At 35.4% G+C, this 24,093-nt stretch overlaps 1 protein-coding gene across 1 annotated transcript in view; it reads left to right on the top strand.

Annotated features, from left to right (window-relative positions):
* Positions 1-21,551, top strand: part of LOC138691581 (glutamate receptor-like) — a 39,101-nt gene extending 17,550 nt beyond the window's left edge. Inside the window, exons 4-7 of the mRNA XM_069814116.1 lie at positions 401-630; positions 2,976-3,193; positions 7,326-7,588; positions 20,849-21,551. Coding sequence (XP_069670217.1) covers positions 401-630; positions 2,976-3,193; positions 7,326-7,588; positions 20,849-21,071 — 934 coding nt within the window. The 3' untranslated portion in view covers positions 21,072-21,551. The remainder of the gene's footprint in view (positions 1-400; positions 631-2,975; positions 3,194-7,325; positions 7,589-20,848) is intronic.
* Positions 21,552-24,093: the final 2,542 nt, after the last annotated feature.

Genomic DNA, 24,093 nt, shown 5'->3' with positions numbered 1-24,093 from the left:
AAATCTTTAAAAAGTGTGATTAAGAGGGAAGGTCGTTCTGGCTCTCGTGACGAAATGTATTTTTTTTTTCAGTATATATATTTCCATAACGTGTTAAAAGACTCCCTCTGAAATGTTGCCAGTATTTTTGTCTGGTATTTGAAGAGTATATTCTGGTTACGGAAAAAAATGGAATGGGTCCTATTGCTTACACTGGGTGTGATACAGTAATTGAAGGTAAATATTGCAATTTTGCAAATAATTTATGTAATATTCAGTTACCGTTATGATGTCATTACAGATTTCCGGTTGTGTAACGGATCTCGGAAATTACCAAATAATCTTATTCTTTGTAACATTTTACGTTTTATGTAATATGTCAGTATTTTATCTTGGACTGCTTTGCTTCCTTGTCCAACAGGGTGACGGTGTACATAAGGCAACCAGATATTGTGATGAGTACATTACAACAAATTTTGTCGCCATTTTCTCTTGAAGTGTGGCTGGTGATAATGACGATTGTGGTCTCCCTCATTGCTAGCCTGGCGTCGATCTGGCGCCTCTACAGCACACACTTCTCCACCCGCGACGACAATGCTTTCAATATTCAAGAGTACACAACGCATGTGCTGGGGATCTTCTTGCTGCAAGGTACAATCTTTTCTAACGTTATCGTTTGGTTGAGTAGACTATAAACTCTATCCGGTAGGTCGAATAGAACAGTCTGAATCGGTTCAGTCGGTCTGATTCAGTTCAGTCGGTCCAGTGAGTTGGACATCCTCGTGAGATGATGAGCCTAGTCAGTCTGGCAACTGAGAAGGTATCACCAACGAAATCGGTGTTAAATTTTTGTGGTGAATGGGACTATAGTAGGGAAGATTTAGTTTCTTCCTAAAATCATTCCACTAGAAGTGCAATATTATGTTAATATTTCGTCATCTCCGTATAGTCTCTGAAATTTAAAATGATAAGTAGTTAAATAATGCTCCTTTTATAACACTGTTTGAACATTAAAATCCTGAAATTCAAAATGTGTAGTTACGTATCATTGTTATTTGTACTAAATGTGAAATGCATGACTGCGATATTCCATCGCACTAGAAAATGCACTCACTTCATATGGATATACTCTCTCCATTAGTCTACCTTTCAATAGCTTTACAAAAGACTACGAGCAATGTCAGGCCATTCTCAAGACGGTTCGCAGTGTAGAAATTGCACTGAGATTGAAACTTTACCGCACGTCTTGGGATCCTGCCAGCATTCCATGCTTCTTCGTAATACTCGCCATCATACTGCATGGGAGATTCTTGCAAAAGGTCTATCACAATTCTTTGAAGTCCACTGCTATAAATGGTAGTACACGACGTGTCGATATAATTGCTATTGATAGAGAATATGATAATGTTGTAATTTTTATCAAATGGTTCGGTTTGAGATTAATATTGATCAACCTCAACAAGTAAACATAGAAAAGGAATATATTTATGAGCCAGTTCGTGAATACTGTAAGGGGCTAGGTACAGCTTACAGCAGTAAAATTTTGGAAATATTCAACGTTTTTTCCTTCATTACTGTATCTTGTACAATGATAAAAATCAGTATGTTTAAAACACTGTCCTTCTGCTATATGAAAAAAAAAAAACTTTTACGTTTAAAAAATATTTACAATTTTTTTTTAATTCAGTTCACTGTGCAGTGATGAAGCGTTTCCCACATAACTCAAAAACTATCTGTGATGAATTTTTTGTGTGTATTTATGCATGTCATATCTACAATATAATGCAAGATCACTTCTCTACCTTTCATAGATTGTCTGATAAAAAATTTATTTATTTAAAAATGGTCAAGTATCGTATTTTCTTCTAGCACAAAAAATATATTATTTATTAAGGAATGTAGTTGAAAGAGGATGATATTGTAAATATGAGTTTCAGCAATAAAATAAAAGAGAGAGAACATGAAAAGTTAAGTTTATGAGTTATGAGGGAAACGCTTCATCACTGCACAGTAAACTGCCATCATTTTGAATTTTGAAAAAATATATGAACAATTTTTCTTAAATCGTAAAAATATATATTTTTTTTCGTATAAAAGAAGGACAGTGTTTTACACATACCAATTTTCATTATTGTACAAGATACAGTAATGGAAGAAAAAAACGTTGAATATTTCCAAAAATTTTACTGTTGTAAGCTGTATCTAACCCCTTAAGAAAAAGTATAAAATTAATGGTGATATTAAAATGATAGGTTTGTTCTTGATAGTTAATAGTCTATTTTCAACACACTTGAATTCTGAGTGTGTATACTAAATTTGAGCTTTTACCATAATTTGTTTTTGAGATTTATGCACTATATCCGAATTTAAGAATATGTTTCAGCACGATGCGTTCGCGTACATGTCGAATTATATAAAAATAAAATTTTATATCTCGCATATAAGTGAATATCCTTATAGAACGGAGAAACTGCACAACTTGAGCTAGGAAAAGAATTAAACGAATATCTATGACGTAGATATTAATTGAAGGGTTCAGAGCCATAGTGGGCCAAGCGCCATTTATTAAAAACGGAGAAAGCAAGGGTTAAAGTTAAGTGAATACCATAGTTTAATGAAGATTGACATATCATTTAGTTTTAATGTGTGTATACTTTATATTACTTGCTATTTGTTTCCATTAAATTATGGTAATAACTTCATTTTAACCGGTTTTAGTAAATGGTGCTTGGCCCACTATGATTCTGAACGCTTCAATTACAGTAAATATTTCTGTTGTCTGTGAACTAAAACGTTTTTTCTTCGATACAGTATACCATGAAAAATTAGAGCAGTTAAAATGTAGCAGTTTCAATAAAATATGATTTTAAAATAGAATTCGCGGCTTATTATCATAAACAAATGTAATCATGTTAAATTTTAAAGTTCTGTTTCTTTGATAAATTGGTTATGTCTGTATTGAACAACATGAAACTGAAATTTCACTCTCCACACAGGCCACGGTGCGACTCTGCGAATTTTGTCATGGCGCCTGGTGTACTTTGTGATGTACTTCTTGTCGACTGTCCTATTCATTGCATACTCGGCCAAGTTCATCTCCAATCTGAGCGTGCGCAGACCTTCATTGCCTTTCACAGATTTTGAAGGACTTCTGGAAGACGGTAGCTACAAGATCAGACTTCTGGCTGGCAACGTGTATGGGAAATACTTGCAGGTTCGTACTGATTATGGTGATGATGATTATGATGATAATGATGATGATGATGATGGTGGTGGTGATAGAAGGGAGGGAAAAGGGAAGAAAAACAATTAAGAGAGACGCGATATGGGAACGGAATATGGGGCTGTGAAGAAGAATCTATGTGAACTCCAAACCTTTTAGCCACTTGTCTCACTTCGTTTTTAACTGTTCCTTTGAAGAAGTCTGAGGAAATTTTGAAGGGAAAAAGCCGAAAATGGACGTAACCAGTTAGTTACTATATATGGGAGAGGACTGTTGCAAGCACGACCAGTATCACAACATAATCACTGTATATGTCAAAACCCTAGGCAAAGCGATTGGTGAGATGTAGCGTCGTCGCTATCCTCGTTAGACAGGAGATCCTAGCTCTTGGACTGAGCGATTGAAGCTCGAGCAAGCTCGCCATGAAGTACGTAAAGCGACACGCGGAAACGAAGGCCCGGTTTCTGAAGGATTTAGTAAAGAAAATTCCTATGTATGCCTACATATATACATAATGAGTAAAATTATATATCACCACCATCAACGCAAACTATAATTGTCTTAACATTATTTCAGTGTAATATTATTTTATCTACAAAATCGTTAGCTTGGTAGTTCAAGAAATGTTTTTGATTTATTTTGTTGTGGTAATAAATGAACCAAATTTTCTGTATATTTAGTTGATGTGTGGTAGTCTCTTATCGGTTTTATTTAGAATTTACTTACTTATTCCGATCCTCTTCTACCTTTCGGTGTCGAGGTTTTGCAAAGAGCTCGTCATTGTTTGCGATCTACTGCAATCTTTTTAGCTCGTTCTAAGGATACTTCTTCCCTTGATAAGATTCTTCTACACTATTGTTCCAGGTCTTTCTTGGTCTCCCTCTCGGTCTCTTTCTTTCCAACCCACTAGCTCTGGCTTCCCAGTGTCTCCAAACCATCTAAGCTGTACTTCTACTTCGTGTTGGAGGGATTTAACATTTAGATACATCTTTATTGTTCGATTCCTAATTTTGTCTTTACTTGTTTTCCCAATTACTCTTCGTAAGTACTTCATTTCCATAGTTTGTACAGTTCTCTTGACTATTCCCCCCAGTACCCAAGATTCACTTCCATATAGAAGTGTTGGGATATAGATTGATTTGTATAAAGCCATTTTTGTTCTTTCACTTTTTTACCTAAAACCACCTCTGTTCATTGCATAATAGAGGTTATAAGTATCTCTTATTCTGGTATTAAGTTCTTCATCAATTCTTCCATCACTATTAATCTTAACATCTAAGTACTTAAATTCCTTTACTTTTTCTAAATTTTTACCCTCCATAGTTACTATACAAGCTTTATCCTCTCTCCGTATTCTCATGACTTTAATCTTCTCTTTATTTATTACCATGCCTCTACTAATTAAGCTAAAATTTATTGTTTCTGTATTTATGTGTAAATTTACTTGTGAATTAGCAAACAGTACTACGTCATCTGCATGAAGCAGTTCATATATTTTAATACGTTTTAATTTGCAATTACCTAGGTCATATTTCCTCACTTCAGATTTTATACTCTTTAAAACATCATCCATTAAAATTATAAAGAGATATGGTAATAATATATCCCCTTGTCTTACTCCTGCTGTAATTCTGAATTCTTCAGATTTAGTATTACATGTCATGACATAGCACCTGCAGATTTTATAAAAACTTTGTATTTGTTTAATTAAATGCATATTCACATTATATTTCTGTAGGGTACTCCATACAATTTTCCATGGGATCTGTCAAAGTCAATGAAGCATGTATGTATAGTTCTTATTTAGAATTTCATCATGCTTTTATTCATTCTTAACAAGTCAACTTCAATTAAATAAATATTTTAAGATTAGCATCATATTACATATGGCTCAGTATAAACGTCTAGGAAATTATACTGAGTTGTAAAACGTTTCAGTACTTTTTCCTTGTCTCATATTTTAAGCTTTAAAAAAAATGTTTTAATGATAATTGTATAAGTCGAAAGACAACGTTTTGGCAGATAAGCAAGAAAATTCCTATTATAATCACTTTATATAATTCAGTGTTTCTTCCTCGTTTTATTCGGGATTAATTAATAATGAGTAAGAACTGGATTTGGCTACTGAAATTTCTCGCTAATCTCGTTTATGAATTTATAAAAAATATTCCTATGTAGAAGTATTCACAAGGTATTAGTATTCTGAAGTCTTAGCTTGTTAATTTTATTTAACTGAAATTTTAAATATTAAAGAAAGCTTAGGTCATCAGTATAGGAATTAGAGGACATTGAGGAAGATTTGCAAACGGATGACAGTTTAGTTTGTGTTACTGTTATCCTAGTTCGTATATACCCAAATTGCTCGGCCTTGCAGGCTTTGACGGGAACAACTTTTGTCAGGTTTACTATGCTGCCATCTAGTTGTGACATCAGGAATCACATCATAACTCCAATTTGAATTGCATTAGCGACTGTATTGTCATCTCGTGTTCGTTTACGGCAGATGGGTGGCGATCCTGGGGGTTGTTCTCTTCAAAGCACTGCCGATTTTATCATAGGGATAAGCAATCTCTTATATATATGATCTAGGCTGTTATACAGGACCTTTAGAAACACTTTATTCGTTTTATTTTAAAATTGTATAGGCCTACCCGATGTTGTAGCTATTAAGAAGCCAAAAGGTTCACCGCTGTGGAATAACGGTTAGCCTGCCTGACCGTGAAACGAGCGAGCCCAGGTTCAAATCCTTGTTGGGACAAGTTACCTAGTACCTAGTTGAGTTTTTTGGGGGAATTTTCCCTCAGCCCATTAAGAGCAAATGCTGAGTAACTTTCGACGCTGGACTCAGAACTCATTTTTCTGACATCACGTTCATATCATTCAGACGCTAGATAACCACAGATGTTGCTAAAGCGTCGTAAAATAACCATTTAAAAAGCCAAAAATTGCAATGGAATTATAGAAAGTTCTTGCAAGTATCTTCTCAACTTTTCATTCATTCATTCATTCATTCATTCATTCATTCATTCATTCATTCATTCATTCATTCATTCATTCTTTCGTTCGTTCGTTCGTTCGTTCGTTCGTTCGTTCGTTCGTTCGTTCGTTCGTTCGTTCGTTCGTTCGTTCGTTCGTTCGTTCGTTCGTTCGTTCGTTCGTTCGTTCGTTCGCTCGTTCGTTCATTCATATTTTTAGGCCCGAGGGAAGATCTTTCACTGCAAACCCAACATTCTCCAATATTCCTCATCTTCCTCCTTCCTCTTAGGCTCTGCCTTCAATCCATATCTCTTAATGTTGTCTATCGTCTGATGTCTTCTTCTGTCCCGAACTTTTCTCCAGTTCAACATTCCTTTCAGTAGTGCACCATTCAGTAGGCAGTTTCTTCTTAGCTAGTAATCCAACCAGTTTCTTATTTTCCTGATCAGTAAGGTTCGGATAAAGGGGCTGTATCACGATAGGCATCCTTGGTCCGTGCGTTTTGTTTACAAACTTTAACTAGTTGTCGCGTGTTAGCTAGTGAAAGGCTGAAACCCTAGATCATATATACCCAGATTGCTCGGCGTTATAGGCTTTGACAGTAACAACGGTCAGGTTTACTATGCTGCCACCTAGTTGTTAAAGATAAGGAGTCACGTCATAACTCCCATTTGAATTGCATTAGCGACTATACTGCCATCTCGTGTTCGTTTACGGCGGACGGGTGGCGATCCTGGTGGTTGTTCTCTTCAAAGTGCTACCGATTTTAACATAGGGATGACCAATCTGTTATATACGAATATGTGACCTGTGCTAAAACTCTACCTGCTGAGAAGAGCGCTCCCCACCCCCTACCTAAAACATCAGTGAATTTACAGTACAGCCGATAGGAACTGAATATACGTCGTCACTACTGTCGGCTGGGGGACACGCGATAACTAGTTAAAGTTTGTAAAGAAAATGCACGGACCAAGGATGCCTATCCTGATGCAGCTACTTTATCTGAACCTTACTTATCGGTTTTTGCATAATACGATTATGATTTATTATTGTATGATCCAATAGCAGTGTCATAATTTAAAATTTTAGTTGATTCATTTTCCTTATCTGACATTAAGACTAAGCAATTTTGACTCGCACTGTGTAGGAGTCGAAGGAGAGCACACTGAGGCAGATCTACAAGCAAATGATCGCTCCGCATGTGCGGGACACAGGCGGGGAGCCGTTAGATAACATCCAGTCCCTGTGCTCCACTCCGAAGACTGGTTACATCACGACGGACAGGATGGTGCGCATCATATCTGGCAAGATGGCCTGCACGGTGCTGGGACTGCGGGATTCCTACTTTCCGATTACAGCATCTCTTATCATCAGCAAGGACAGCCCTTTCAGGAGGCTTTTCAGCAATCAGTAAGTAGGATGGTATTACTGTGTTCTGTAATGAAACAACTTGATTTATGTCCACTTACAGAGGATGAACTTCCTAGAATTTCTCATCAGAGCTTATGAGTGGTGAGCTGTGTGGATAAAAACTAGTGATGGGCAGAATCGAATAATTTTAAGATTGGAATAATCTGTTCTCGAATAATATTAAGAATCGAATAATCTGTTCTCGAATAATATTAAGAATCGAATAATTTTAAGAATCGAATAATCTGTTCTCGAGTAATATTAAGAATCGAATATCGAATAATATTAGGAATCGAATAATTTTAAGAATTGAATAATCTGTTCTCGAATAATATTAAGAATCTAATAATTTTAAGACTCGAATAATCTGTTCTCGAATAATATTAAGAATCGAATAATCTGTTCTCGAATAATATTAAGAATCGAATAATTTTAAGAGTCTAATAATTTATTCTCGAATAATATTAAAAATCGAATAATTTATTCGAATAAAAGTTCTGGAATACTTTTATCATTCGAATAGCGATTTGATTACTTACCGGCAGGTCTCGGTTCTCTTATCCAATATCCAGCATGGCAGCGATATCGATAGCAGTGACAGTAGTGTATTGTGAAAGCACAGGAGTTTTTATATTTTTTTTGTTCTAATCATGTGCTGTAGCTATCTGCAACTTCCGATAAAGATGTTGATTCCTGTGTTCCGTAATTACACGAGAGAAAGAAAGAGGAGAAAGGAGAGACACAGAGAGACAATTTGGAGCAAATCTTTATTGCACGCAACTACCGCAAGGTTAGCCGAATGTATAGTGAGGGTCACATAAGAACAATTCCTAAACAGCAAATATTGCCGTCTTGTCAGTGTTGCCAACTGTACTAGATATCACACGATCCTACGTACTAAATGAATTATTTACTTACCGTACTTTATGTTGGAAGGTTATTCTAAATAATTCAATAATTCTTAACATATTTTCGTAGGCAAACTATACAGGAAAGGGATCAACATGTCAAGTACTTTGTCTGGCAATACGAAATTAATTGGTTTGACTAAACGATTGATTCACGATACCTAACCTAAAAGTGTATTTTGTTTGACCACATAAAATTATTAGTAGGCCTACTATCTCCGAAAACTTACCTGACTATAGTCTTGAATTATAACTACAACGCAACGCATAAAATAACTATTATGTATTAATATTAATACTGGCTATTTTCATAGGCGACGGGCACTTAGTTGGATGTAGTTAGTACTACCAACTTTGTAAATTTAGAGTTAAATGTTAGTGATTTTTAGTGATTTTCGTATATTAGTTGTAGGATTTTATAGTAGGTGTCGCCGTGATGTTTTTTTTTTTAATTTGATTGGTTATACAGTAGAGTTGTGGTATTGGTTGTAGTTGTGAGTTGTAGTTGGTTTGATGGGGTTTGATGTTAGAGGTTGTACGTTGTATGTTGCGTCTGATGGCCGAAGGATTTGAAACTCTGTCTTTTTATGTATGATATTTTTAAGAGATGTGTTAATATAGAAAAGAGTGTAAAGTTTTGTATTGATTTCGGTTTAATTCCGTCGTTCAAGAATAAGAATTGTGTGGATTGTGGTGAAGAAAACTCTGTGTGGTTTCGAAGAATGATCTGGTGAATTTCCCTTAAAGAATAAGATGTCATAAGTGTTCTAAAAGAACTTCATTTGGTGTGAATACGTGGTTCAGTTTTGCGAAATTGAATGTACGTCAAAGTATTGGTTTAATTCTTTGTTGGTTGCATGGTTTAACTCTAGAAGCTGCTGCGTCTGAAATCGGCACGAATATTAATTCTGTGTTAGATTATTATTGCTTTTGTAGGGAAGTCGCTTGTGTAATTAGTGTTAATAATTCTATTCCTATTGGTGGATTTTGAAAAATTGTGGAGATTGATGAATCTCACATTGTAACTCGTAAATTCAATAGAGGACGTTTAACACGTAGTGAAAAGCGTCAGATATGGGTTTTTGGAGGAATCGAGAGAGAGAGAGAGAGAGTAGGAAGTTTTTCATCACAAGAGTAGGTAATCGAGATAAAGATACTTTGATTCCACTGATAAAATCTTTCATTTTGCCAGGGACGAAGATAGTAAGTGATGGTTGGAAGGCTTACAGAGAACTAATGAAGGAGGTTATGTGCACGAGGTTGTAAATCATTCGTTAGAATTTGTGAGAGAATATGATAGGAGTGTACATACTCAAAATGTTGAAAGATTGTGGAACTCATTGAAGAGCAGTATTAAACGAGAAGGTAGACCTGGTTGTAAGGACGAAATGTACATTTTTCAATTTATTTATGTAAATTCTCTGAAGGCTCGTGGATATACCACTCCTAATGCTATTTTGCCAGTGTTTTTACGGGACATTGGAAAAGTTTATCCTGGATATGGGAAGACTGGTTTGAAGCCTGTATCATATACTGGGAGTGAAATGAGTGTTGTTGAAGACATCAGTGACGATTGAATTTTCTTTGGTTAGGTAAGTAATGACTGTGTTTATAATTTTTTTCTTCGATTTTAGATTGTTTGGTGTAATTTAAAGGTTCATTTTGGTACAATTTCTTTTGGTAGTTTTCGTTCGCCAGCTTGGATTTTGTCCGTCTTGATTTTAAATTGTTTGGTGTAATTTTAAGGTTCGTAGTTGGCAATATGTTTTGGTAGTTTTCGTCCGCCATCTTGGATTTTGCCCGTCTTCTATGAAATTACCAATGAGTTTGTAATACTTACTAGAGACACGTATCCGTGAGTGGCAGGCAAGAAAAATGTCACAAATTGAATCGACTAGCATCCGCCATTAAAGGGAGTGTTTGCGGCGCGAAATTCGAAAACAGTACCACAATACATTGATGTAGCCTGGTGATAGACAATGTTTTAAACATCTTTTACAAAGGATGAGTCGTGATGAAATAAACATGAATGGCAGAGGAGCGCTATATTTATTAAAGTATTATAATGATTCATCTTTGGCGATATTCTAAAAAATAAATAAAATCTCCATATGTTGTACGCTCGGGATAAGTATGTGAAATATTGAATAATGGCAATGTCAACATTAATTTTCAATATTACTATAATTTTTTAAGGACATAATAATGGATATTTACTATAATATTTAAAATGGTCTATATTTCAGTCCTTTCATGCAAAGGAAGAGGAAGGTATATGGTGCTTAGAAAATATTTAGTGGTGAAATATGAGATCATAAAAATTCTGGAAACTGATTAAAAATATAATGAGAATAAATGTTATCATAAAACAATCTATTCATTGTGTAGTTGATGACCACCAAGTTAGAGGTCAGTACAGACTTTTTAATACAATTAGTAGCGGTAATAGTAGGCCTAGTAGTAGTGGTAATAGTAGGCCTAGTAGTAATGGTAATAATAGGCCTAGTAGTAGTGGTAATAATAGACCTAGTAGTAGTGGTAATAATAGGTCTTGTAGTAGTGGTAATAGGCCTAGTAGTAATGGTAATAGGAGGGCTAGTTTTGGTAGTATTAGTAGGCCTAGTAGCAATGGTAATAGACCTAGTAGTAATGGTAATAGGAGAGCTAATTTTGGTAGTATTAGTAGGCCTAGTAGTAGTGGTAATAGTAGGCCTAGTAGTAGTGTTAATAGTAGGCCTAGTAGTAGTGTTAATAGTAGGCCTAGTAGTAGTGGTAATAGTAGACCTAGTAGTAGTGGTAATAATAGGTCTAGCAGTAGCAGTAATAATAGACCTAGTAGTGGTGGTAATAATAGGCCTAGTAGTAGTGATAATAGTAGGCGTAGTAGTAATGGTAATAGTAGGCGTAGTAGTAATGGTAATAGTAGGCGTAGTAGTAATGGTAATAGTAGGCGTAGTAGTAATGGTAATAGTAGGCCTATTAGTAGTGGTAATAGTAGGCCTAGTAGTAGTGGTAATAGTAGGCCTAGTAGTAGTGGTAATAGTAGGCCTAGTAGTAGTGGTAATAGTAGGCCTAGTAGTAGTGGTAATAGTAGGCCTAGTAGTAGTGGTAATAGTAGGCCTAGTAGTAGTGGTAATAGTAGGCCTAGTAGTAGTGGTAATAGTAGGCCTAGTAGTAGTGGTAATAGTAGGCCTAGTAGTAGTGGTAATAGTAGGCCTAGTAGTAGTGGTAATAGTAGGCCTAGTAGTAGTGGTAATAGTAGGCCTAGTAGTAGTGGTAATAGTAGGCCTAGTAGTAGTGGTGGTAGTAGTAGTAGTAGGCCTAGTAGTAGTGGTGGTAGTAGTAGTAGTAGGCCTAGTAGTAGTGGTGGTAGTAGTAGTAGTAGGCCTAGTAGTAGTGGTGGTAGTAGTAGTAGGCCTAGTAGTAGTGGTGGTAGTAGTAGTAGGCCTAGTAGTAGTGGTGATAGTAGTAGTAGGCCTAGTAGTAGTGGCAATAGTAGGCCTAGTAGTAGTGGCAATAGTAGGCCTAGTAGTAGTGGCAATAGTAGGCCTAGTAGTAGTGGCAATAGCAGGGCTAGTAGTAGTGGCAATAGCAGGGCTAGTAGTAGTGGCAATAGCAGGCCTAGTAGTAGTGGCAATAGCAGGCCTAGTATTAGTGGTAGTGGGCCTAGTAGTAGTGGCAATAGTAGGCCTAGTAGTAGTGGTAATAGTAGACCTAGTAGTAGTGGTAATAGTAGGCCTAGTATTAGTGGTAATAGTAGGCCTAGTATTAGTGGTAGTGGGCCTAGTTTTGTGGTAATAGTAGGCCTAGTAGTAGTGGTAATAATAGGCATAGTATTAGTGGTAGTAGTAGGCTTAATTTTTGTGGTAATAGTAGGCTTAATTTTTGTGGTAATAGTAGGCCTAGTAGTAGTGGTAATAGTAGACCTAGTAGTAGTGGTAATAGTAGGCCTAGTATTAGTGGTAATAGTAGGCCTAGTATTAGTGGTAGTGGGCCTAGTTTTGTGGTAATAGTAGGCATAGTATTAGTGGTAGTAGTAGGCTTAATTTTTGTGGTAATAGTAGGCTTAATTTTTGTGGTAATAGTAGGCCTAGTAGTAGTGGTAATAGTAGACCTAGTAGTAGTGGTAATAGTAGGCCTAGTATTAGTGGTAATAGTAGGCCTAGTAGTAGTGGTAATAATAGGCATAGTATTAGTGGTAGTAGTAGGCTTAATTTTTGTGGTAATAGTAGGCTTAATTTTTGTGGTAATAGTAGGCCTAGTAGTAGTGGTAATAGTAGACCTAGTAGTAGTGGTAATAGTAGGCCTAGTATTAGTGGTAATAGTAGGCCTAGTATTAGTGGTAGTGGGCCTAGTTTTGTGGTAATAGTAGGCATAGTATTAGTGGTAGTAGTAGGCTTAATTTTTGTGGTAATAGTAGGCCTAGTAGTAGTGGTATTAGTAGGCCTAGTATTAGTGGTAGTGGGCCTAGTTTTGTGGTAATAGTAGGCCTAGTAGTAGTGGTAATAATAGGCATAGTATTAGTGGTAGTAGTAGGCTTAATTTTTGTGGTAATAGTAGGCCTAGTAGTAGTGGTATTAGTAGGCCTAGTAGCAGTGAGACCTAGTCAGTGTAGTGGTAATAATAGAACTAGTAGTAGTGGTAATAGTAGGCCTAGTAGTAGTGGTCATAGTGGACCGAGTAGCAGTGGTAATAATAGGCCTAACTATACCATCAGCTATATTTTCACTAATTTCTTTGCATTTAATACAACCAGAAACTAGAAGTACATGCTGTACAAAACGGAAATTATATGATTAATTAATCTATTGTGAAACAAAACGGTTTTAGACAGATGTAGTCTGCGGATTTTCTTATGCACTCTGCTATTATAATCCACTGTAATGTGATGGCATCTAACCCTTACATACATTGTTGAAATCAACCTTATAAACCTAATTAATGTGTTTCTGGAAAAACTTTATCCAAGAAATATTCCGACATTCTGTAAACAGAAGCAAAGGAGGAACTGCATTTGGATCATTCTTCCAAATATTAAGATATGCATGCTTTCCTGAGCATCCTACAATAGTAGCTATGTTCGAACAAATATTTGCGGCGCAGTATTTCACCATTTTCTTATTATTTCCCTTCAAGTGTACTTATATTTATTCGTACTCCTCAATAAGCATGAACTGCTTGCACTCCCGCCAAGCATCAACTCCCTTTAATGGCGGCCGAACAGCGGTTCAATTTTGTACACGAAACTAGCGCCGTTGGTGTCTCTAGTTATATATTACAAACTCTTTGGAAATTACCTAATACTGATATTAATTAATAATTAGTATGTTCAGATTTCATTAGCTTCCAGTAACCGGCTCAGAAATCTAGTACAATTTTAATTTTATTGAACTCCAGTACCGACAAATATTGCCTGTACCATCTATAGTATTTGTCAATATCGAAATTCAAAACAAGTTGGCAAAAGAAAATTCAACCTGCAAACTATAAAATCACCACAATGCACTAGCTTATGTAGTAATGGGGGGAAAAACTATTAGGTTTCACCCTTAGGGTATGAAATAAGCCGACCCGGACTACACACGGCAGGCAGGCAGGCAGGCAGGCAGGCAGGCAGGCAGGCAGGCAGGCAGACAGACAGACAGACAGACAGACAGACAGACAGACAGACAGACAGACAGACAGACAGACAGACACACACACACACACACACACACACATTCGTTCCGTAATATTCATAAATTTTCTTTATAGCATAGAATAAAGAACATGTCAAATTCTTACATTTAACATACAAAAATGCAAATATGAAATATGTACAGAATTAATACCTTAACAATAACATATTATACAATACAATGAGTTTTACTATTTAATATTATTAAAATATTTACACAGTAGTGTGAAATGTCAAGAACTCATCTACAGAATAGAAAGTGTGAGATATTAATTAATTTTTTAGTTTTACCTTAAATAATGCAGGGTTTTGGTTATGATTCTTAATGTCTTCAGGAAGACTTGAAAATTTTTATCGCCATGTAACATAATCCCCTTTGATAACATGATAAATGTGATGATGTGATATAAAAATCTTTTTTTTGCTATTTCTTCTATGTATGGCTGAATTAGTTGGAAAATTTTCTTTATTGCATAAGAGGAAATTTATTAAAGAGTGTATGTACTGATATGTTAAGGTCAGAATCTCTTATTTTTTAAAAAATGATTTACATGATTCTCTAGCCTTTGCTCCAACTATTATTCTAATGGCTCATTTTTGTAAAAAGAATATATTTTTACTATCTGCAGAATTTCCACAAAATATTATTCCGTAGGACATAATGGAATGAAAATAGGCGAAATACATTGTCTTTAAGATACTGCTGTTTATAAATTGTTGTAACTACCTAATTGCGAAGCATGCTGAGCTAAGTTTGGGAATTATAATTTAATGTGTTATTAATATGCAAACCAAGAAATTTGGTTGATGAGCAATCGGTGTTCTCGAGAACTTCATTCTCTATACAGTTTCTTTCAGTTCTTATTCTTCACTTCTCGGAGCATCTACCATCTGAGTAAAGTATTCGAATACTTGTTCACAATTCAAGATATATCTCGAGAACTTACAAGAATCGAATAATTCGTATTTTTTTATTCGAATATTCCCATCACTAATAAAAACATGTTGTTGATTAGCAAGGCGCATTAACTTCAGTGCTTTGTTACTTGAACGTCAGCAGACGTGTCGATCTACTGGTGGCAAGATTTACCACAGACCACTATAGTGATTCGGTAGAGTTTCAAAATGTAAATGTTTTCCATTTAAATCAATGTTTTGTGAGTGACAACATGTAAGAAGACTCATAAAATATGAAATTTCCATTTTTAAGATGATAGACAAGAATTAATTGTGACTTGATTAACAGAATTTTATCTTAATGTGAGCGGATAATGACCTTTCGATTTTGATTGGAAGTCTCTAATTCAGTTTTAATGTCCTTTGAAAAGGTCGTTACAGTGTAACTCGGCCTTTGTTAATACAGAGAAATAAACTCACTGCTTAATATAAGCTACTATTTTTAACACACTTCCTTCACTGTGACACCAGCTGATGGACATTGGTGTCACAGAATCCTCGTGACCTGCAGGTGAAGCAATGTTTAACAGCATTTTACACTGCTTCGTCCGAATGAAATGCAGTTCCCTTCGGACTTTTTTTTTTTTCAGTTCTCCAACATAAGGAGACTAAATGAGAAAGTCTAGGCTAGGAGTTGTTATCTCAGTGCACTATGGTGCAGGCACAGTTTGCTCGCTAGCTCAGTTCTATCCCTTAGACATCAACTGTGCAGCAGGAGTTGGGGGGGAGGAATCACGTGATGGCAGTGGTGTCCGTTCAACCCTTTTAATCAGTCTCTAATAGTTATAATAAAAAAAACACGGAAGATGCATGTACTTAATTTATTTTAAGGGGAACTGTGTAATAAGTAAATCACTTTTCAGTTTAAGACAAGAAACAAGTTATATTTTTCCGTTATGTATTGTAACAATTTTGAAATTAAATATATTTTTTTCTTTAATACTAAAGTAATTGAGAACTTACAGACCTTTAAAGCATTTTCACTGTTACAAAATATTAAACAAATCGAATCCATTAGTGATATTTAAATCATATCATTCTATTCCTTTGTTCAAGTGTCGTCAATAAAATAAAATGAATTGCAAATCAAGGCTTTCAGGTATAACTCCCTGTAAAGTTGATTTGAATAATTTCGAGGGAAAAATTGTTCCCGGACCAGGTATCGAACCCGGGACCTTTGGTTTAACGTACCAACGCTCTACCAACTGAGCTACCCGGGAACTATACCAGACACCGATCAAATTTTTCCCTCTATATCCACAGACCTCAAAGTGGGCTGACAACCGTCAAGCAACCAACGTTGAGTGCACACTAACTCTGTGTGACTTAAATTGTGGTTTCCTGTTAACGAACAGTGACGTGTATTATGCAAATCAAGCTTTCAGGTAAGCTTTCCCTGTAAAATTGATTTGAATAATTTCGAGGGAAAAATTGTTCCCGGACCAGGTATCGAACCCGGGACCTTTGGTTTAACGTACCAACGCTCTACCAACTGAGCTGTCCATTTTTTATCTGACACTATATATCACAAAATAAATTATTTGTTATTATGTATAACATATGAAACATATCATAGTTTCTGTTATAAAACTGAAGTAGGTCTAAATTATTTTATTTGTAAATAACAAATGATGAAAATTATTTTCGTTGATCATTAGCATTGGGTTTCCTAGATTTCAATTATTCCTAGATTAACTGTTCATTGTTAGGTGTCAATGATCGTGTAGAACACAATCGAAGAAGACATTGTAAATTATGGTCAGAAAGTTGGCTTCTGTGTTGAGATACGTTGGCTTGGCTCGACACGCTGCACACTATTACCTCCTCAGCCAGCGTCTCGGCGCTCCGAACTAATATGCAGACCAGTTTGTAAGAAAAGTGTGGTAGTGTGTTCCCAGCGAAACCCTTGTCGAGCAGTCGTGGAGTAAAATCACTCTTCTTGTGAAAAGGCCTGAGCCCTTCGTCTTGATGTTTCGTGTAATATGACCGAGAGATTTTGTATAGCGCTGGACACTGATTGTCTATGCTCCAAATACCTTGATAATGAAAAAATCGATAATACCATTTTCCCAGAATTTCTTTACTACTTGAGCTTTTTAGGGCGAGGTGTTCCGGTGTCTTTGCTGTCCATCTACACCAGAGGAAGTGTGGCTCAAAATGATGACACCAGAACTCATAACATGTCTCTCTTATATTTGAATTATATTTGAAAACAGTTCAAATCGAAATAGAATAAAATCGCACACTTCGCTTTTATTGCGCGAAAAGCGTCGGCCCAAAGCCGTAGACTCCATTACCTGAAATTCGATGACCAAAAATCAATACGTATTAAGAATATGGCAAGAAAGGAAAGATCTTTGAAGACAACAGTATTTACATAAAATATCTGGCAGTGAAGTTAAATGAAAATCTTCTTTCATTTTTCTGAAATCCTCGTAACAGCATTCTATTCTCGAAAGAAAGCCTCTATTCGGAGTTTTGTGTCAATCTTAATTTATTTGTGATTACCTGTAACGAGGATGGCGGTAAGACTTGTTTCATAAAAGAATTAAATCATTCATGAAAACCCTTAGCGACATTGATGAGCAGGGAACGGATTTATATGGACTAAAAATATATGAAATATGTAAATATATATGTAGTTATTTTTACCAAAATATGGAATTAAATATGGATTTTTACCAAAATATGGAATTAAATATGGACTTAAAATTATAAAAAAATGACTATGTACGTTAAATATTGGTACATTTTAATCAAACTAAACAAAAAATATAATGGACGTACCTTATCTTCCAATGTAGTTTCAACAAAACACAATTTTTATTGTCTGTTACCATAACAATAGGTTACAAACATTTCTTTCAAGTGCTGAAAAGTGAATCTTCTTCTATTGTCTCTGAGGATAGATTTATACTGACTAAAAGAGCGTTCGACGTCACAAGAAGTAACTGGTACATAATTCAATTTCACAATGTCTGCTGGGGATAAGTCCAAGTTAATCTTCACTGTTGATTCACCACTCATCACAGCAACAACCTTTTGTAGTTCTTCATATCCAGGGTTTTTTGAAAGTACAGTGTCCACCTTAGCTCTTACTGCATCTGCAACTTTACCTCTACCACGATTCAGTTGTTCCACAGTACTATTTATAATTTCAAAACTTTCAGATAGTGAAAGGTGCCTATTTTGGAGACTTTTGAGCGTTTTTATGATGCATGAAAATGTATGCTGAATGTGAGCTAAGTCATTCTTCACACTTATGTCACAGGTAACTGTTTTCGCAGTATCAATTGAGACTGCATCTTCAGAGTCCAATGCAAGGAGAACATTGTTAATAGAGTCTATATGTTCGGCATAATATTCAACTGCTTCTAGCCATGTACCCCATCTAGTTAAAATTGGCTTTGGTGGCAATGGAATTTCAGGGTACATTTCTTTCAACACGTTAACTCTACTGGGAGCTTTGAGAAATACTTTTTTCACTGATGAAATCAACAAATCTACTTTAGGGAAATTGTCTCTGACCACTTCTGCCACACGATGAAATGCATGCGCCACACAAGTAAAATGAGTCAATTTAGGATATACAACAGATAATGCTTGTCCAGCTTTGACCATATAAGGGGCAGCATCGCTAATAAAGAATAACACATTATCGTACATAATACCCTTTGGCCACAGGATACCCATAGCTTCGTTGAACAGTTTAACTATAGTTTTGTTATTGCACTTTTCTAGAACATCACAATGTAAAAGAATTCGTTCAGAATATTGTTCACTTAACAAACCGATAACTACATTACCAACAAGTCTACCTTCTTTGTCGGGAGTCTCATCAATGGAAACCCAAATTGAACTATCTTTAATTTCATCTCTTATCTTCTGTATTGTCTCATCGTAGATGGATGGAGCATACGTCTTCCTAAGTGTTGACTCATCCGGGATTGTATGTTGAGTATATTTTTCAAGGAATTCCCTGAAGACCTTATTCTTTAGTTTGTAGAGAGGAATATCAGCAGAGATGAGAGAACGGCACAGGTCGATGTTAAACTCAGATCTTACATTCGATGTTGTTGGTTGTGTTAAAAACAATTGTCTCTGCTTGGAATTTAGTTGTTTGTTGGCCTGATGTTTACTAGTTGTAATGTGTTGTTGCACCAGGAACTTTTGTGTAGATGATACTGCACACTGACACAAATTACAAAATAATATTTTATTGTCAGTTGATAAACCATCTTCTTTAAATTGTGAAATGTAACTTGTTAGTTTTGATTTTAAATTGACTGAATGACGTACTTTTGGCATATTTACCGTCTTTATAGTATGATTTACAAAACTGAACCTATGTGTACTCTGACTGGCATTTAACTGTTGAGCTGCACAACTGAAGTCTGTTAAAAATTTTAAATTAAATTAATACAGTTTTGTAACTTACTTTCCCATTGTTGATAGGACTGCTAATTTTCAAATAACTCTGATGTTAAAGGGATTACTGAACATGTGTTTAAATCTCTATTGTTGAAATGTATTTTTAAAAGTTAATGGAATTTTGTTTTGTTTTATTGTTAAACCTAATATAATATGGACTGTTTTATATGAAATATGGAAAATATATGGAAATTAACGAAAATATGTACTAAACTCTAAAATATGGAAAAATATGGAAAATAAAAGTAGGATTTTTCAACCCTACACATTGTGAAACATAAAGATAATGCAAAATATAAATTATATTAGCTTTATAAGTAAATATGTATTTACATATAAATCCTTTCCCTGTTGATGAGTATTGTTTCATGCTGGTCGAGTCTTAACGAAGGAGGAAGTAAAGCATAAGTCATTTTATGTAAGTTTCCAGAATAGAGTGAGTGAATGACATGCAGTCGTTTGAGAGGGAAATAAAGGTTGGCTCTGAAAAAGTTTCATATATTTCATTTTCGGATAAAAATGATAAACTAGAATACATTTTGAACCATTCCCTAAGTTCATCGTCAGTTTCGCTGTAAGTTTTTTTTATAGGTATCCTTGATTTTGGCGGAACTATGACTGTGCCAGGAAAATCGATAGCCCTGAATTTATGCGTCTGGAAAAGTTTTGCGTATTGCGATATATGCAACATTTTCGAAATCTACATTCTCAGAATGGGATGTTATGTTAATTCTTTTTATTATGTAGGGTATTCAAAAGTCAGTTCAAACATTAAACCTCTATAAATATTATATTATTTGAGATAGGAAACAAAAAAACAAAAACATCACAGTGTTGGGCACATAACGAGATTTACAAAACATTGGGAAGATGTCCACCGTTCTTTTGTTCAACGTACAGCATTCTGTCTGCGACACCATGCACAGCATTTTGCAGATAATGTCTTGGAATATTGGCAATTTCTTGCGAGATGGCATCTTTTAGTTGCAGTAGGGTTTTTTTGGATGTGTCAGGAAGTCTCGTTCTTTAAGGTAACCCCACAACCAAAAGTCGGCCGGATTGAAATCTGGAGATCGCGGAGGCCACATTGTTGGAAATTGTATGCGGTTTTGTCCTGTTGAAAGTGTGCGGTTTTGGGGTAATATTCTTTAAATGTGTGCGGTTTGGCCTAGACCTATGCAGATTGTTCAATAGGTTATGAGGTTCGGAAAAAAATATTGAAATAGTTGAAACAAGAAAAGAATATACGTCCTCCACATTGTAATTTATTTCTCTGTTTCGTTTCAGAATTCAAGCATTAAGACGAACTGGAATTTTAAAACGAATGAACGACAACACGTTTCCTATTAAAATGACAGAAGTGATTAAAGAACCGCCATCGAGTGTGGCCTTAGACACTGTTGCAATTTTCTTTTCTATTTTAGGAACAGGCATTCTTATTTCTATGCTTATATTTGCAGCTGAAGTTGCATTTCAGAAACGATATGGGAATAATCAACGTCTACACTAGGAGAAAGAAAACTGAATATTATTTTTATATTAGAGCAGTGTTCACTGACCAAATACATGAGAAATTGACACTAATAATTGCACATTCAGTTATTTCACACAGATTGAAAATAATGGAAGATAAGATTGTGTGTTTGTTGTTCTTTATCCTAAGCTAAGGCTAAAATGGAATTTTGTTAGCTATAAAACCAATAGAATCTAGTTCGATTCCCCACATCGAAGTGGATTTTGTCTCTCATCCATAGAACCGAGTGTTTGTTTTATATTTATTCTGTGTTTTACGGAGTGGTTGTCTTGCACCATGCTAACCACAGTGTTTTGGAGTTGTGCTGTTTTCTAACCGTTCAGTGTTCTTTCAAAACAAGAATATTACAAATTAACGGCAAATTGAAGGGATTGTTCACAAATACAATGAATATAAAAGCAACAATGTGAAACAATATCTGAGGGCACTTTCATGTATTATTGTGACCACTGTGCAGAAAAGAATTAGAAAATAAATTCCGTTATAGATTATTGTAAATTTAGCCTCTATTTCATTGTTTAATTATTAATTTACGTTTAACCCTCTACTGCATAGTGTTGCCTCAAAGCAACACACTACTTTTTATTTTTTTTTATTTCTTCTGTGTGATGTTTATATGCATTCTGTTGCTCTGAGGCAACGCTCTGAAGTTAGCAACGAAGACAGAGTCGAAGAAAAATTATGAAGTTGGTATCTCTGAGTGTATGACGCCATTAAAACAACTGACCATACTGTGGCTTTGTGATGAGCAGTTACGTGTGTTTTGAACGATAATTACTGGTGTAAAGCTTACATATTGCTGGATATAAAATTATATCTCAATCAGGTGAGTTCTATTTAACACTTTTTAATGCATATATGGTTAGTTATATGATTATATTAGATATTATGACTAAAAAAGGTTTGTGTATTCAAAGCAACACTGTTCTGTAGACAGCATGGCTGTGTTGCTTCTATGAAATGACATTTCATTATTATCTGCACAGAATTATTTTACGTAATATAGAGAGATTCAGAATTATGTATCTATTTACAATTATTGCATAATGATGATGATGATGATGATAATAATAATTTGAGATGAGTCAGACCCAACCATCCGAGGTCAACAAAGAAAAACAACAAATTTATGAGCCTACTATTCCGTATTTTCGAGAAAAATATCAGATGGAAGGCACCTGGGAAGTACATGGTTTAATGATCGGAGCGAGGGGCACCATCCCACGATCAACTGTAAACACTATCAAAACATTTGGAATCCATGACATCATTCCAAAAATAATTACTTCAACCATTAAAGGGTCTGTGGCAATTCTGAAAAATCATTTATACGGAATATCATAATACCCCCCACCCTTTTCTATTCGTTAGTGTGTGATTGTTACAAATATATGTACAAATTTATTATTTCTTAAACTTAAGCTCCTAGTTCACATTTAAATTTGGCTCATCTATCTTACTGTAATCATTACTATTCTTATATGTGTGTTATTCTGTGTTTTTGGCAACCCAGGATGCCTGGGCAGACTATTTCTTGAAATAAATTTTATATAATAATAATAATAATAATAATAATAATAATAATAATAATAATAATAATAAATTCTTACGTTACAATTAGGGCGAAGCGTGTAATGACTTGTACATTTTATTCGTTTTAGGCCTACAATGTCGGTGCCCACATCCACATTTTATGGAAAAAGAGTAACAATCAGAACACTACCTGAAGACAGTGATGATTCTGTTCTAGCAAGTGAAAGTGATGATGAAGTGCCAGTGAGAAGAGAAAATATTGTTATTCCTGAAACTGACAGCGAAAATGAATCAAGTACTCTCGTTCCTTCAATAAGTGCCTCTGCCAGTGGAAAAAGGAAGCGTGATTGTGAAAGGAGAGGCTCTTTCCCACCAGTTATTGACAATGAAAATTAAAGTAATGACGAAGAAGATTCAGGTGGCAGTATAAAATGGCATGACAAGGATAATTGTATTATGCAGGAGTCACAATGGGCTGGTTCTTTATTGACGTCAGAGTTACTATTCACACCACTTGATTATTTTAGAATGTTTGTTGGAACAGAGCTGCTGGAAACTATTGTACAAGAGTCAAATAATTATGCAATCCAACAAAATCCCAACAAACCTCTAAATCTGACGGTGGAAGAATTAGAGAAATGGCTTGGAATGATTCTCACCATGTCCATTATCAAACTTCCAGCTACTAGATTATATTGGAGCAGAAATTTTCGAGTTTCAATCATTGCTGAGACAATGCCTTGTAATAGGTTTGAAACTATAAAAAGAAATCTGCATTTCTGCAACAATCTGGCACCAGGAAGCAACACAGCTGCTGATCCACTATACAAGGTGCGAAGCATCCTAGATCACATTATAAAGAATTGCAATGTTTTACCCAAATGTGAAAAGTACAGTGTGGATGAACAAATTATACCTTTCAAAGCGAGAAGTAGATTGAAAATGTACAATCAAAAGAAACCGAAGAAATGGGGGTACAAAATGTTCATAATATGTGATGTGAAGGGAGTTGTATACAATTTTGAATTGTATTCTGGGAAGACAGTCCATCCAGAAGAACTGCCCAATGTTGGAGCAAGTGGAAATGTAGTGTTGCGTTTAGCTAGCATCTTGCCTTCTGGAGAGAACTACAAAGTGTACTTTGACAATTGGTTTTGTTCTGTAGCCCTACAAGCTGCTCTAGCACAACAGAAGATATGGAGTCTTGGGACAGTTAGGCAGAATAGACTGAAGGGCTGTGATCATCCATCTGATACAGTCATGAAAAGAAAGGGAAGAGGAGCCATAAGTGAAAAGAGGTGTGACTTTGAGAACGTGACTTATTCAAGTGACAAATGGTTTGATAACAGATGCGTGACATTGCTAAGCAATTTTGTTGGGGCAGAACCTGTAAGGAAAGTGAAACGTTACGACAGACGCCAGAGAAAGTATACAGAATTTTCATGTCCAAATTCAGTAGTAACAT

Source organism: Periplaneta americana, chromosome 1 (assembly GCF_040183065.1).
Source record: "Periplaneta americana isolate PAMFEO1 chromosome 1, P.americana_PAMFEO1_priV1, whole genome shotgun sequence".
In the NCBI taxonomy this organism is placed as follows: domain Eukaryota; kingdom Metazoa; phylum Arthropoda; class Insecta; order Blattodea; family Blattidae; genus Periplaneta; species Periplaneta americana.
Note: the sequence above shows the minus strand (reverse complement) of the source record. Positions and strands in the feature narration are given on the sequence as shown.